This window comes from Octopus sinensis, linkage group LG7, assembly GCF_006345805.1.
Source record: "Octopus sinensis linkage group LG7, ASM634580v1, whole genome shotgun sequence".
Classification (NCBI taxonomy): Eukaryota; Metazoa; Mollusca; class Cephalopoda; order Octopoda; family Octopodidae; genus Octopus; species Octopus sinensis.
This window is the reverse complement of record NC_043003.1, coordinates 79,321,213-79,337,147: the sequence shown is the minus strand read 5'-3', so window position 1 is coordinate 79,337,147 and position 15,935 is coordinate 79,321,213. Positions and strand designations below refer to the sequence as shown.

Here is a 15,935-nt window from a genome sequence, read left to right as displayed (position 1 = left end):
TAGCAAACATCAGAAATTGATGTTATCAAATTAATATCCAATTTTTCACCCTCATTTTAATTTTAATATATATATATTTGTGTGTGTGCGTGTGAAAGAGTGTGTATAAATACACACACAGAGAAAATGATTTTGTGCCTGTAAAAGTGTGTAGATTAGGCTCCTGGTTCTTACAGGTGTGTAACGTACATGGAAAAAACACGATTTTATTATTAATTCTCACAGTTCAGCCATAACAGTATTATTTTATCTTACATACATATATATAATAAAATTAATTTCCCGTGGATTAAGATAAAAACGTATTTTTCGACGAAGAGCAATTAAAAAGGATATCAGAGATCACACAAAATTCGAACCCACGCACTTCATAAATTACACTACAAAGGAAGTGGAAGACGAATTCAGATGAAAGCTGCTTTCTGATTGGTCAATACCGTCTCTTAATTAAATCAATATAACAATAGTATGGATGATTCTGAATCTTGTGCAAGTGTTGGAAGCCAAGTGTAATTAGCCTGTTAGGCTACAGTGTATATATCGACATTAATGTTGATATTGTAGTTAATGTAGAGAAAAAACCAGCGTGTAAATATTATAAAACAGTTTGCTCTGTTTTAGAGACGTGTCGCTGTTAATATATCCGACAGCTTCATTATTTGCCATGGCATCTCACCTCATCTTCTTGGCTTTACTTACTCTGTCTCCGTGTTATGGCTTGAGTGTTGGCACCAAGAAACTTTTACAAAACTTTGGAGGTCAGTTCAAGTATTTCTAATTTCTAATTTCATTTTCTCCTTACACATTACTCATATTTATCGTCCATATAATATAATATAATGTAATGTAATATAATATAATGTATGTGTGTATGTATATATATATATATATATATATATATATATATATATATAAATAAAATGTGTGTGTTTATTTATAAACTGTTTGTTGCAAAATATGTGTTTTGCAAGAATTATGTTTTGACTGTCGATGCTGAAATTTGTTTCTGTGTATGTGTATCGGACCTGATGTCATTAATTGTTATTGCGGCGTAGTTAGACAGTGCAGGCTCTACCTACCCCTAGAAAAGACTGTATTTTCAAGGCTGAAATAAATCTCTTTCACTATAGATGATAGCTCTCTGTTCACTAACGGCTAATCTGAATGGAATTAAGCGATAACGCACCAAGGAGGCCTCTACATGGTCGATCGTTCACCTTGTTACAAGATAGCAGTCAAATCTTCAAATCACTTACCATCTTAAAAATAAAAAAAAAGTTCGGACACAGGCAATTAGTCTGAAATGGTCTTAAAAAGTGTGCAGATATTTTGGTAAAATTACCGATATTTTTTAGTCAACCGTAACGAAACAGCGAGGGTATCTCTCTTCGGTCGTGAATTAATTGAGTAATATAGGCCATGATACTAAAAAAAAAAAAGAGGAAAAAAACAAAACAAAACAATGTGATGGTCACCGTTGTAACGCCTTTAATCATGGGTTTGCTCTATCACTATTGACTTGAGGCAAAACACCCGACACTGCATACAGTGCTTCTTATTAAGTAGGATGACTCATACCGACATTAAACTATCAGATTCTTCGAAATCTTGTGATTATTTCTAACGATGCTGTATAAATCTGAATGGAATTCGCTCTCCTTATTCCGTCTACTATGCCCCGCTCTTTCATTCCAAGTCTAGAATATACAGGATCTTTATATTGACCAATCTATACTCTTATTTCTTTGTCTTATTCTTTTACGGATTTTCAAAGGTTTAGTCAATCATATCGAAATAGGTACTTATTTCTTCTGGTTGTTATCAGTTTTTATTTCTCGAACCGCTAAGTTACGGGGCATAAAGGAACACAACATAAGCAGCAACACCGGTTCGAGACGGAGACCGGTGTAAACAAACATAGACACACAAACATGAAAAAGAGAGAGTATCATCTATATGGGTTGGTATTCCATAGCGATGGATTAGCAAGAGTGCTCAATAGAAGTGAAAAGAATCACATACAGAGCAATAACACATGCACACCTAATACAAAAAGATAGGCAATCTGACACTTCTGCTGCTAAAGCCGAAAGATTTCCAAAAGATAACTGAAAGTAAACTGAAGCTGCTTTATTCTGATACAGGGGTCCCCAAACCTTTTTAGACCATCGACCCCTTCATGGAATCCTTGACCCCCTCATCAACCCCCAAGCATGTACAAGAAAATAAATAAATAATCGTGATAATAAAGTAGATGAGCAGTTTCAGGCATTTATCGACCCTCAGGGGTCGTTATCGACCACTTGTAGTTTGACTTTATTTTCACATGTTCTTTTGCATTAGCTGTGCTTATAAGCTACTTTGTGTGTATATATATATATATATGTGTGTGTGTGTATATATATATATATATATATATAAGCAACAAAGATATCCAGGAGGTAATGCTTATTTTGATTTTAATCACCTTATTTTAAATTGTATGGATAATACCATACTAAATTCTGGTGCATCAACTTAAGTACCATATTCATCTGAATCTAAATTTTTTACTGAACTCAACTACCATACCTAGAGTATATATATATATATATATATATATATATATATATATAGTGTAAGTGCTTGTGTGCACAGTTTCTGTGTACCAAATTCCACTGACACAAAGGTATTGAACAACCTAAGGGTGTAGTAATGAAACAATTGATTCACTCAATACTGCATTCTATAATTTACTAAAATAACTCTGCTTATTATATCAAGTATACAAACGGCCACATTAACTCTAAATTTGATTGCATAGGCATCCCTATGTATTCTTCTCCTGATAAGTCCACATTGTGTTCATTTGTAAAGGTCCTTTATATATCTTGGGTCAGTTTGATATCTACGGTTGTAGGTAGACTGTTTCATTTATTGAAGAGGTTCAATAAGACTGAAACATAATTGGAGTTGTTGCTGTTGTTAGTAATCATATTCATTCTCCTTTTACGTTTCCAACAAGCCTGTATGAATAGGGAACAATATTATTTACAATTGATGGATATTTGTCTTCATCTCGTTTGTTGTTAACACATTTCGGCTGAGATACCCTCCAGCCTTCATCAGGTGTCTTAGGAAAATATCGAACATGAGTTCTCATTCCTAAGGTATTTTTCAATGTTATTATTATTACTATTATTATTATTCAGGTCACTGCCTGGAATTGAACTCAGAATCTTGGGGTTAGTAGCTCGCGCTTGTAACCACTACGCCATATGCCCATTAACAACAAACAAGATGAGGACAAATATCCGTCAATTGTAAATAATGTACATAATTTCTCATCACTTAAATATAGAACAGGGGAACAATATGTTCCATTGCTTTTCATGTTTTAGTTTTTCGTTTTTCATTACATCTCTAGAATCTTCGTTTAAAACATTATTTATTTATTTTTTTTGCTGCTATTACAAATTAAGACAATTTTTTGTATTAGTACCCATGTTTGTGAGAAGACCTGGCATAAATAAATTTTAGAGGCGACTATGACTTCTTGATCTGGCTGAAGTCACAATTTGGTGTTGGTGGAGGGATGGAATAAATGATGTCCTTTATACTGGAGTTGAAACTTATCAAAAGTGCATGGATGTATAAGCATTGTCAGGCACAAGGCAAATCTTGAAGAGAATTTTCTAAGCTGAGCAATAATATTCAGTAGTTGCTGAGACAAAATGGTTCAGAAGCCACTCTTTGCAAAAGTACTGACATGACTGTGTGGTTAAGAAGTTTTATTTCCAAGCGCATGGTTCTGGGTTCAGTTCCACTGCATGGCACCTTGGGCAAGTGTCTTCTACTATATATTCTCAGGCTAACCAAAGCCTTGTGAGTGTATTTGGTAGCGGAGAAACTGAAAGAAGCTTATCATATATGTATAAATGTGTGTATCTCTTTACCTTGATATCACATGGTAATTATAAACAAGTGCCGGTGGCATGTAAAAAGCACCCACTACACTCACGGAGTGGTTGGCGTTAGGAAGGGCATCCAGCCGTAGAAACATTGCCAGATCAGACTGGGCCTGGTGCAGCCTTCTGGCTTCCCAGACCCCAGTTGAACTGTCCAACCCATGCTAGCATGGAGAGCGGACGCTAAACGATGATGATGATAATGATACCATCATACGTGCAATGTCCTTCATTTCTAATATTCTGTGTAAACATGTCTGGCCATGGGGAAATATTTCTTTGCTCAGAAACAGGTGGGGGTTGACAACATTAAAGGCTTCTAGCTGTAGAAAATCAGCCTCAACCTGTCAGACCATGCAGTCATGGAATGTGAACATGTGTGTGTGTATGTAGGCATGACTGTGTGGTAAGAAGCTTGCTTCCCAACCACATGGTCATAGGTTCAGTCCTGCTATGTGGCATTTTAGGCAAATGTCTTCTACTCTAGCCTCAGGCCGACCAAAACTTTGTGAGTGGATTTGGTAGATGGAAACTGAAATAAGCTTGTCGTAAATGATGATGATATATATTGACTTAATCCCTTTCTCTGTCTTTGTTTGTCCCCTCTATGTTTAGCCCCCTGTGGGAAGAGAGATGAGGGGGAGAGGGGAGGAGAGATGAGATGAGGGGGTGAGGGGGAAAGAAGGAAGGAAGGAGAGGGAAGGGAGGAGGGAAGAAGGAAGGAGAGGAGAGGGAAGGGGGAGGGGAGAAGTAAGAAGAGGAGGGGAGGGGAGTGAGGGAGCAGAGAGGAGGGAAAAAGAGTGGGGTGAAAAGATGGACTGTAGGAGTCGGTGCGGGGGTGGGGGTGAGTTGAAACCAAATGGCTTGAAAGAGCGAAGAGAGAAGATTAATTCCTGTTCACGGCGCAAACGGGACAATCTGAACACAGACAGGTGTTGCAAGGAGTGACTGGTGGAGCGGAAATGGCGTGACACCGGTGTGTCATTGGCAAGGCGGATGTCACAGAGGTGTTCTGCGAACTGGTCAGCCAAGCGGCGTCCCGTTTGTCCGATGTACAGGGAATGGCAGAGAGAGCAGGAGATGCAATAGATGATATTGCTGGAGGTGCAGGTGAAGGAGTTGATGATGCGATAGGGTCGATGATGGGTGCCAGTGAGAAGGATGGTGTTGGAGAGGTAAGGGCAAGTGCGGCAACGTGGGCGGGAGCAGGGTAACGAGCCAGGTTGGGAGGTAGGGTCAGGGAAGGAGCTGTGGACCAAGAGGTCTCGTAGGTTATGGGCTCGTTTGAAGGAGGGGAGGGGTCGGTTAGGGAAGAGGTGTGAAGTAGACGGGTCGGACTGGAGATGCCGGAAAGCTCGAAGAATGGTGCGTTGGAGAGGTAGGGTCGTGGAGTGGTAAGGGAGGCGGGAGAGAGCAGATGCACGGTCTACGGAACGTGCTCTGGCAAGGGCGGTGTGGATAGTGGTGAGGGGGTATCCACGTAGGATGAAGTGGCGAGCCATGAGTTGAGACTGAGTCTCAAAGTCATGGTCGTCACTACAGAGCCTACGTAGACGGAGGAATAGGGGATGGAAAGCTTAGTGTGTTTGGGGTGGGAGGAAGAGAAGTTTAGGTATGAGTGTGAGTTTGTAGTGAATGGAGGTGGTAAGAGTGGAGTGATTAATGCTGACCGAAATGCCGAGGAAGGAGACAGAGGTGTTGGAGGTGAAGTGGAGGGCAGGATGGAAGGATTGAACGAAAGAGAGGAAGGAATCTAGATGTTCACGGGAGAGTGAGGTGGCACCGATAATGTTGTCAATGTAACGACCGTATAGTTCGGGAGTGGGACCAGTGAAACTACAGAATATTTGGGCCTCAACATAGCCAATGAACAGGTTGTCAGCCGGTTTGATGATAATGTCAGCGCGCCGTTGGAGGGAACGAAGAGCCGAGAGCTCGGCCGGGGAGATGTTGAGGCAGCAGTGGCGCCTGGAGAAGTTGAACCGCTCCAACGCACGCTGACAGGCGCCCGCGAAAAGATCCACTGCTAGGAACTGGCCAGGGGCAGGCGTCCCAGATCGTTGGATGCGGGTGGTGAGTCGCAGAAAAACGCACCCAACCTGACGCTGCGCACAAAGCTGTGGACATCAGCACGCGTCTGGAATTCCTTACAGGATGGAGTGAGGGGGATGAAACGCAGACCCCTACCGTGGACGGAGCACTCCACCGCAGAGAAGGGAAGATCAGGGGGAATGGTAACAGTAGACGGAAGTGGAGAAGGGGTGGGTGGAATAGAAGTATGAGGGGTGGATGGAATGGGAGTAGGAGGGGTGGTAGGGCTGGTGGAGGTCTGAGGGGGAGGGATTGGAGAGGTGTGTGGGGTGTTGTTAGGAGGGACAGTGGGGTTAGGTGTGGGTGGGTGGAGCCTATCAGGAGGAGAGAAGGGCAGTGGAGGAGTTGGGGTAGTGGCGTCGGGTTTGGTGGAATAGAGGAGTCATTGGAGTTTACGAAGTTTGATAATGGAAAGAAATTGATGGAAGAGGTGATTTAAATGGATAATGAAGCGTAGCGTGTTTTGAGCATGGAAAGGTGGCAGAGAAGAGAAAAAGATGGAAAAAGCAGGAGGGAGAAGGCAGTTGATGGTATGTAGTTTAGAGAGATTGGAGCGAATGGTGGCACACATAAGGCGGTAAGATGTGGTGCGGAGTATGGGTAAGATGGAAGAAGCCGAGTGGAGAGCAGGATGGAAATGGAGGCGGAAACCTTTAGGGATGAGTCGGTGATGTAGGCAGCGGCTTAGAAAAGAGACATGGCTAGAGAAGCGGGTTTTTTTAAAAAGGAGCAGAGGGAGATTAATGGACAGCTGAAAGCAGTTTGGAGGGAGTAGGCGGAGGTAATCTTTCAAACGGTGGTGGATAGTGAGGAGGTAGGATTTATAATCCGGCATGGAATAGCGAAAAAAAGAGAGAGAGAAAATATATATCTATGTGTCGGCAAGCTGGCAGAATTGTTACCATGCCGGGCGAAATGCTTAGCAGTATTTTGTCTGCCATTACATTCTGAATTCAATTTCCGCTGAAGTTGACTTTGCCTTTCATCCTTTCGGGGTCAATTAAATAAGTACCAGTTACGCACTGGGATTGATGTAATTGACTTAATCTTTGTTTGTCCCCTCTATGTTTAGCCCCCTGTGAGCAATAATGAAATATATATATCTGTGTGTGTGTGTCTTTGTGTCTGTGTTTGCCACCCCCACTACCACCACCACTTGACAACTGGTGCTGGTGTGTTTACATCCCCATAACTTAGTTGCTCGGCAAAAGAGACCAATAGAATAACTACTAGGATTATAAAAAAATAAGTACTGGGGTTGATACATTCAAGGTTGTGCCCCAGCATGGTCGCAGTCTCATGACAGAAACAAGAAAACAGTGGATATATAATGTGTGTGTATGCATTACATTAAAAGCTTTACTCTCTTTTTTATTATTTTTCATATTTCACAAATATTCATACATAAATTTTGATGAATTTACAAAACGAATTCTCTATGTGTACAAGTGTGTCACAGCCATATTGTCTGGGTGCGGTCCTGCTGTACATATTTAGTTATACTAAGTCAGAAAAAGACAGCAAGCTGGCTGAACCATTAGCATGCCAGACAAAATGCTTAGCAGCATGTCATCCGTCTTTGTCCTGAGTTCAAATTCCACTGAGGTCGACTTTGCTTTTCATCTTTTTAGGGTCGGTGAAATAAGTACCAGTTGTGCACTGCAATCACTGTAACCAACTATCCCCTTCATCATTATCATCATCGTTTAACGTCCGTTTTCCATGCTAGCATGGGTTGGACGGTTCGACCAGGGTCTGGGAAGCCAGGAGGCTGCACCAGGCCCAGTCTGATCTGGCAGTGTTTCTACAGCTGGATGCCCTTCCTAATGCCAACCACTCCGTGAGTGTAGTGGGTGCTTTTTACGTGCCAGGGGAGGCTGGCAACAGCCATGATCGCATTGGTGCTTTTTATGTGCCACCAGCACGGAAGCCAGTCAAGGCAGTGCTGGCATCGGCCACGTACAGATGGTGCTTTTTACGTGCCACCGGCACAAAAAAAAGGCGCCCTTCTCCCTAAAAAATTGCTGGCCTTGTGCCTAGAGTTGAAATGATTATTAAGTCAAAAGATGACTAAATATGTTGGACCGTGATGGAGTTAGCCTTGTTACCTTGAATTCTGATGTCATATTCAACCAGTCGATTTCACCTTTCATCCATCTTCAGTAGTGTGAAGTGATGTGGTGTTTCCTGCAGCAGTAACCTCGAAGTTGTTTGTTACCTCCCTTACTCTCCATCTTAACTGTTAACAAAATCCACTACAAAGGTCAGGAGTGTTACTCCTTCTTCTCTGCCTAAGCTATAAATAAAATTTCTAATTATATAGATAATTACATAGGTAATGTGCTGATAAGCTTTGCAAACACACAGCTTAATTTGCACATTTTAATTTTGAGAAATGTAAAATAAAAAACAATTCCCATTTGTTAAGTAACATTGCTGTGTACACAATCCCTGTCATATGAAGATTGGGCAAACTACAAATTATATAAACTGGTTAATTCATTTAAGATATAATAACTATTTGTTCTGTTGTTGTTGCCTTAAGGCAATAGAATCAATAAAAAAGAACTTCCCTGTCCTTTCTTCTCTTTCACCATCATCATCATGATTTAGCATCTGTTTTCCCTGCTCGTATGAGTAAGACAGTTTGACTGAGGCTGGTAAGCTGGAGAAGTGCATCAGTCTCCAGTGGTTTGGTTTCTATGACTGATTGCCCTTCCTAACATCAGTCACTCCACAGAGTGTACTGGGTGCCTTTTATGTTTTACTGGCACAGGTGCCTTTTACATTTTACTGGTACAGGTGTTTTTTATGTGTCACAAGCACAAGTGCCTCTTATGTGTCGCCGGCATAGGTACCTGTTATGTGTCACCAGAACAGGTGCCTCTTAGATGTTGCTGGCATGGGTGCCTCTTATATGTTGCCAGCACAGGTGCCTTTTATATATCACCAGCACAGGTGCCTGTTATGTGTTGCCAGCAAGGGGTGCCTGTTATGTGTTGCCAGCACAGGTGCCTCTTATGTGTCGCCAGCACAGGTGCCTCTTATGTGTCGCCAGCACAGGTGCCTCTTATGTGTTGCCAGCACGGGTGCCTCTTATGTGTCGCCAGCACAGGTGCCTCTTACATGTCACAGCACAGGTGCTTTTCATGTGACACTGGCCACAATTGATTTCACTTAGTTTGACATGTCTTCTCAAGCACAGCAAATCGCTAAAAGTCTTGGTCGCTGTCATTGCATCCATGAGATTCAACATCCAAAGATCATATTTCATTAACTTAACCCTTGTTTTTCTGAGTCTACCTCTCCTACAGGTTCCCTCCACAGTTAGAAGTCAGCACATCAAAAGAGAAATTTAGTTGCTGTATCTAGCAAATTGAGAGACTGTTTAGATCGATGGGTCTCAACCATTTTTTACCTCTGGACCCTTTTGATTACTATTTCATTCTAGCAGATCCCCACAGCTCATTTTAAAGCTTTTTTTATAGATGCTTATTTCAAAATTCTCATTTTGTTTTTCACATGTTTCTCTTGTATAGGTTTGCAATAAGCACTGCCCAACAGAATATGTTTCAGTTGCTAAGAAACATGATAAACTACGTACAACGTTAGAGAAAGAAACCCAACTGTTTCTTGCTATAAATACATCTAATGCAATTTTTATTTTCCATGGACCCTTGAAATACTATTATGGTTCCCCAATTTACTATTTTGCTTGTATGGGCCCCCTAAAAATCTTATAAGCCCCCTGAGAATCACTGATTTAGAGGATGTTTCATTTATGGCTGTAGGTGTTTGGAATAAACACCTCAGTTACCCCTTTATTGTTAATGCCTTATTGATAATCTTATTGGATTGTTTGAGTGATACCTCTCACATATGTTTGGGTGACACCTCTCGTTTGTAATGTGTTTGGGCGTCACATTTGTAGTGTCTTTGTTTTTTGGTTTCATCTACCACATGTAATGAAACCCCGCCCATTTGTTTGTTTTTTTGTTGTTGTTTTGCTTCCTATTTAAAAATAAAAAGAGTGACTGTGTGGTAAGTAACTTCCTTACCAACTACATGCTTCTGAGTTCAGTCCCACTGCGTGGCACCTTGGGCAAGTGTCTTCTGCTATTGCCTCGGGCCGACCAAAGCCTTGTGAGTGGATTTAGTAGATGGAAACTGAAAGAAGCCTGTTGTATATATATATACATATGTGTGTGTGTGTGTGTTTGTTCTCCCACCATCGCTTGACAACCGATGCTGGTGTGTTTACGTCCCCGTAACTTGACGGTTTGGCATGGGTGACTGATAGAATAAGTACTAGGCATACAAAGAAAATGTATGAAACAAGTAAAAGAGTAAAAGAAATTGAAGCAGTATTAGTACCAAATGGTAATCTTTGTATCCAACTTAATGTAGTTGTTTTGTTAAAATGCCAGATACTGTGTTATTAACCTTGAGAGATTCTTTTATATAGGAACATTGTGCATAAAGGCACTGATGTAAATTGCAGCAGACAACAGATGATTCTCATCTGCTACAATTTATCTCTGTACTTTGATGCACCCTGTGCCTCTTTGAGAAGATCTTTCAAGGTTAAAGCAGTTTTTGACATTTTAAAACAAAAGTAAAAAAAAAAACTGCATGCTTTTCACTCTGTGTGGCTTAACTGACAAACATGAGGGAGGTGAACAGATGTTATTATCAGCAATATGGCACAAAGAAATCTTAGAAGACCAAGTGGTGGTGATATGTGTGTGGGGGAGGGATGTATGATAAACTTGAGGGGAAATGGCAGTATGACATTGTTGATTATAAAAAATGATAATATTGGATTACATTGAAAAATAAGATTGTCAGTTGCTGATAAATGCACCTGAGAGTCACAGTAAGAGATCAACTTAGATATTTCTTTCTGGTGTAGGGGCTACTCTCACAAGTTGTTGTTGAGCCCTAGGCTAGCTAGACTACTTTGATCAAAGACATTCCAGGATGGTTGTTCTGGTTATGACCACCCCATCTTTGTACATTAAGCATACTGTATCTATGACAACTATAACCAATGTGTTCTTTTTTAAAGACTCTAGGGTTTAATTTGAAAGAGATTTGACTACTATTTGTAGTATGTCAAGTGACCACAGAGAGGTGTCCCTTATACACCAATGTATATATGTATTAGTGACAACTAAGAAAAGTTTAATTAATCAAAAACTTTGCATTGGGTTGAGGTAAATATCAGATCAACGGTTTAATGTAACTTAGGTAGAGGGAGACATTTCCAAAATTTTTATAAACAATAATCAGTTAATTACATCGAAATCTCTTGTTTAGCCTCAGGTCAATTCTGATCAAGTAGATTTACAATCAAAGGTATTCCAGTTTTGGCCATCCGGTCTTGAATTTCTAATCCCTGTGATGATATCCTAGATTTGTTATGTATCCTTCCTTTTTTTTAACAAGGTTGGATGTGATTTAAGAGTGATTGAGGGAATATTGTGTTTCCTCAACATGTGGAGTATGGGTGACTGTGTCATTCAGCCACACTTATTCATCAGGTGGTTACAACCAAGAATTCATTTCACTGCGCTGTGCTAGGCATCTCTATCCCCCAGTTACTTTGCTAGCTCTTAATGTTGTGTGTTGCTGCTTATAACATCAATGTAGCTGAGTGGTCTTCATCCTCTATTTCAGTGTTAAAGTCCCTAAAATATAACATCTGATATGACTTATTCTTCTGTTTGATAGCAGTGGCCAGCAAAGCTTACTCTGCATTGAACAACAATAGTAGATTTGGGTCTAATGTGTCCATAAATTTTCTCTTTGTCCTTGTGCTCATGCCATGGGATGTTTTGAATCCTCATGAGAAATCTGATGTAAGTACCACCAAAATGATCTTCAAATTCCCTCTTCATAGTCCCAGTATCGACTCGATAGAGAAGACTGTTCTCTACATATCACTAGTAAGATATGTCCTCGGAAGTTGAGCATGCCTGGTAGTGATGATGGTGGCAACAGCAAGTACTGTAAGCCAATCTATGTCATGGATCATCACCATCATCAACATTTAACGTCTTGTTTTCCATGCCTGTATGGGTCGGATGGTTTGGCAGGAACTTGCAGAAACTGCACCAGGTTCTATAGTCTGTTTTGGCTTGGTTTCTACAACTGGTTGCCCTTCCTAATGTCAATTACATTACAGAATGTACTGGGTGCTTTTTACCTGGTGCCAGCACCCATGCCAATATGTAACTAATTGATAATATTCAGGTGTAACATAGGGATTCAGTGCTCATGCTATATACATATAAGAAGTGTTTGCATTTTTGATACTGTGGGAACTAAAGCATTTGAGCAATGTTCTACTATGACATAATGTTGTCCCAGACTTGTTATGCCTTAATTTGGTAAAAAATGGGATGCTTAAGTCTTGAAATCTCTTGATCTTAAAATTTAATCAGAGATAAGTTAGCTAGAATTACATAGTTTCACCTGAATATCTCAATCATTCAGATTGTGAGATATCTGAGGGGAATGCATTTTGAATGCTATATACACATTTAGTAAACCTGATATATGTGACATAGTAAGTTCAAAATCTTTGACAAACTGAGAATATGTATGCTATTACCTAGGTCTGGCATAAGTCCTAACTCATAAGACTTAACTTTTTATGTTCTGTGTTTTTTTTTTTACTGCAATATCCATTAGGCCATGGTTTCTTCCCCTCCATTCCCCACCATCCATAAAGACCTTGTCTTTCTTCTCTGACTAAATCATATATAAAACTTACAATTACATAGATAATATGTTGCTTAATAAGCACAAAACTTAATTAGCACAATTGTTCTAGTTTCAGAAAATGTAAAATAAATAAATAAATAACAAATTCGTTTATGTTGCTATATACACAATCCCTGTCTGGAAGTTTACACATGCAACAACCCATATAAACTGGGTCGTTTATAAATGCATAATAGCCATTTACATTTTTGTTTTGTTGTTCACACAAATGTAGTTAAAAAGCAGCATCACCTTTCCTCAAAAGAAAAATGTTTAAAAACAAAACTAAGAAAATACAACTTTAGCATAGGATAGTCGGGTATGTATCTGTGTGTGTGTGTGTGAGGCTGTCTGTTTGTCTGTAGTCTGTGTAGTTGCTTGATAGATTCTTAATGTGGCCTTGTGTTGAACAGTGGTATTTTGAAAGGGTCATCATTTTGCTAATTAAAGCACATGCATAGGCTATGTTTCATTTCTCATTATTAGTCAGGAGTGGCTGTGTGGTAAGTAGCTTGTTTACCAACCACATGGTTCCGGGTTCAGTCCCACTGCGTGGCACCTTGGGCAAGTGTCTTCTACTATAGCCTTGGGCCGACCAAAGCCTTGTGAGTGGATTTGGTAGACGGAAACTGAAAGAAGTCCGTCGTATATATGTATATATATATATATGTATGTGTTTGTGTGTCTGTGTTTGTCCCCCTAGCATTGCTTGACAACCGATGCTGGTGTTTATGTCCCCGTCACTTAGCGGTTCGGCAAAAAGAGACCGATAGAATAAGTACTGGGCTTACAAAGAATAAGTCCCGGGGTCAAGTTGCTCGATTAAAGGTGGTGCTCCAGCATGGCCGCAGTCAAATGACTGAAACAAGTAAAAGAGTAAAAAGAGTAATCAATTCATAAAAACAGTTATTTGATCAATTGTATACATGTATATGCATGAGTGTGTGTGTATGTATATATATATGTATATGTGTGTGTGTATCTGTGTGTATATATGTATATATATATATGTGTGTGTGTGTGTGTGTATATATGTATATATATATATGTGTGTGTGTGTGTGGTGTGTATATGTATATATATATATTGTATATGTGGCCGATGCCAGCACCGCCCCGTGTGGCTTCTGTGCCGGTGGCACATAAAAAGCACCATCCGAACGTGGCCGATGCCGGCACCGCCTCGACTGGCTTCTGTGTCGGTGGCACATAAAAAGCACCAACTGATCGTAGGATCCCGGAACATCTCGCTGTGCTTGAGGAGACCTGTTGAGTCAAGTGCATGTACATGAACATCGAACCAAATATCAATGGAAACAGTAGTTGTGATACCTGTGCCAGTGACACATAAAAAGCACCATCCGAACGTGGCCGTTACCAGTGCAGCCTCCACTGGCTTCTGTACCGGTGGCACATAAAAAGCACCATTCGAACGTGGCCGATGCCAACCCCGCCTCGAATGGCTTCTGTGCTGGTGGCACATAAAAAGCACCATCCGAACGTGGCCGTTACCAGTGCAGCCTCCACTGGCTTCTGTACCGGTGGCACATAAAAAGCACCATTCGAACGTGGCCGATGCCAACCCCGCCTCGAATGGCTTCTGTGCTGGTGGCACATAAAAAGCGCCATCCGAACGTGGCCGATGCCAGCACCGCCCCGACTGGCTTCTGTGCCGGTGGCACACAAAAAGCACCATCTGAACGTGGCCGATGCCAGCACCGCCTCGACTGGCTTCTGTGCTGGTGGCACATAAAAAGCACCAGACCGATGTGGGATCCCGGAACATCTCGCTGTGCTTGAGGAGACCTGTTGAGTCAAGTGCATGTACATGAACATCGAACCAAATATCAATGGAAACAGTAGTTGTGATACCTGTGCCAGTGACACATAAAAAGCACCATCCGAATGTGACCGATGCCAACCCCGCCTCGAACGGCTTCTGTGCCGGTGGCACATAATAAGCACCATCCGAACGTGGCCGATGCCAGGACCGCCCCGACTGGCTTCTGTGCCGGTGGCACATAAAAAGCACCATCCGAACGTGGCCGACGCCAGCACCGCCTCGACTGGCTTCTGTGCCGGTGGCACATAAAAAAGCACCAACCGATCGTGGCCGATGCCAGACCCCTCTGGCACCTGTGCAGGTGGCACGTAAAAAGCACCCACTACACTCGCGGAGTGGTTGGCGTTAGGAAGGGCATCCAGCTGTAGAAACACTGCCAGATCAGACTGGAGCCTGGAGCAGCCCCTGGCTCCCCAGACTCCGGTTGAACCGTCCAACCCGTGCTGGCGCGGAAAACGGACGTTAAACGATGATGATGATGATGATGTGTGTATATATATACATGTATATATATGTGTGTGCATATACATATGTGTATATATGTGTGTATATGTATGTATGTGTGTATGTATTTATGTATGTGTGTATATATGTATATGTGTGTATGTCTATATATATATATTTGTATATGTATGTGTATCTCTATATATGTATATGTGTGTGTATATACATACATATATATATATATATACATATCTATATCTATATATATCTCTCTCTTTATAAACGGCAGTTTGTCTGTCAGGTTGTACCCTCACCCTGACCACGGCTTTCAACCGATTCTGATGAAACTTGACACACACATAGCCCAATGTCATAATTCAAAACTAACGCAGCGAAAATTTTGAAAAGTTCCCCCAATTCTGAAAAAAATCAATAAATTCGACATGGGGTCAAAAATCAGAAACACAAACCACAGACTGTCTAGGTGATACAACACGACCTTTTTAACTCTCAAAAAAAAATTTACCATAATTTTTTTTCCATTTTTTTGCTATTTTTTGGCTATAACTCTCTAAAAATGCTTTATAGTTATTTCCCTTACAAACCCGAGCAACGCCGGGCGATACTGCTAGTATATATATATATATATACACGCTCACTACAATGAGAGGTTGTTGTTGAGAGACAAATATAGAGAGTGTGTATGTGTGAAATATAGATAGATGTCGCTATACTGATTAGCAAGCTTTGATTGAAAGCAGGAGTAAGAGATACAAGATACAGTGTACTTGTATCTAGAATAATTAAGCAACGTGATGTGCAGCTCTTCTAATTAGAGGGAGC

General features: G+C 40.9%; 1 protein-coding gene across 2 annotated transcripts in view; it reads left to right on the top strand.

The window, feature by feature from the left end:
* The first annotated feature begins 443 nt into the window (after positions 1 to 443).
* Positions 444 to 15,935, top strand: part of LOC115214323 — a 49,182-nt gene continuing 33,690 nt past the window's right edge. For both annotated transcript variants that reach the window (XM_029783504.2, XM_029783503.2), the window contains exon 1: positions 444 to 758. In XM_029783504.2, coding sequence (XP_029639364.1) covers positions 665 to 758 — 94 coding nt within the window. In that variant the 5' untranslated portion in view covers positions 444 to 664. The remainder of the gene's footprint in view (positions 759 to 15,935) is intronic.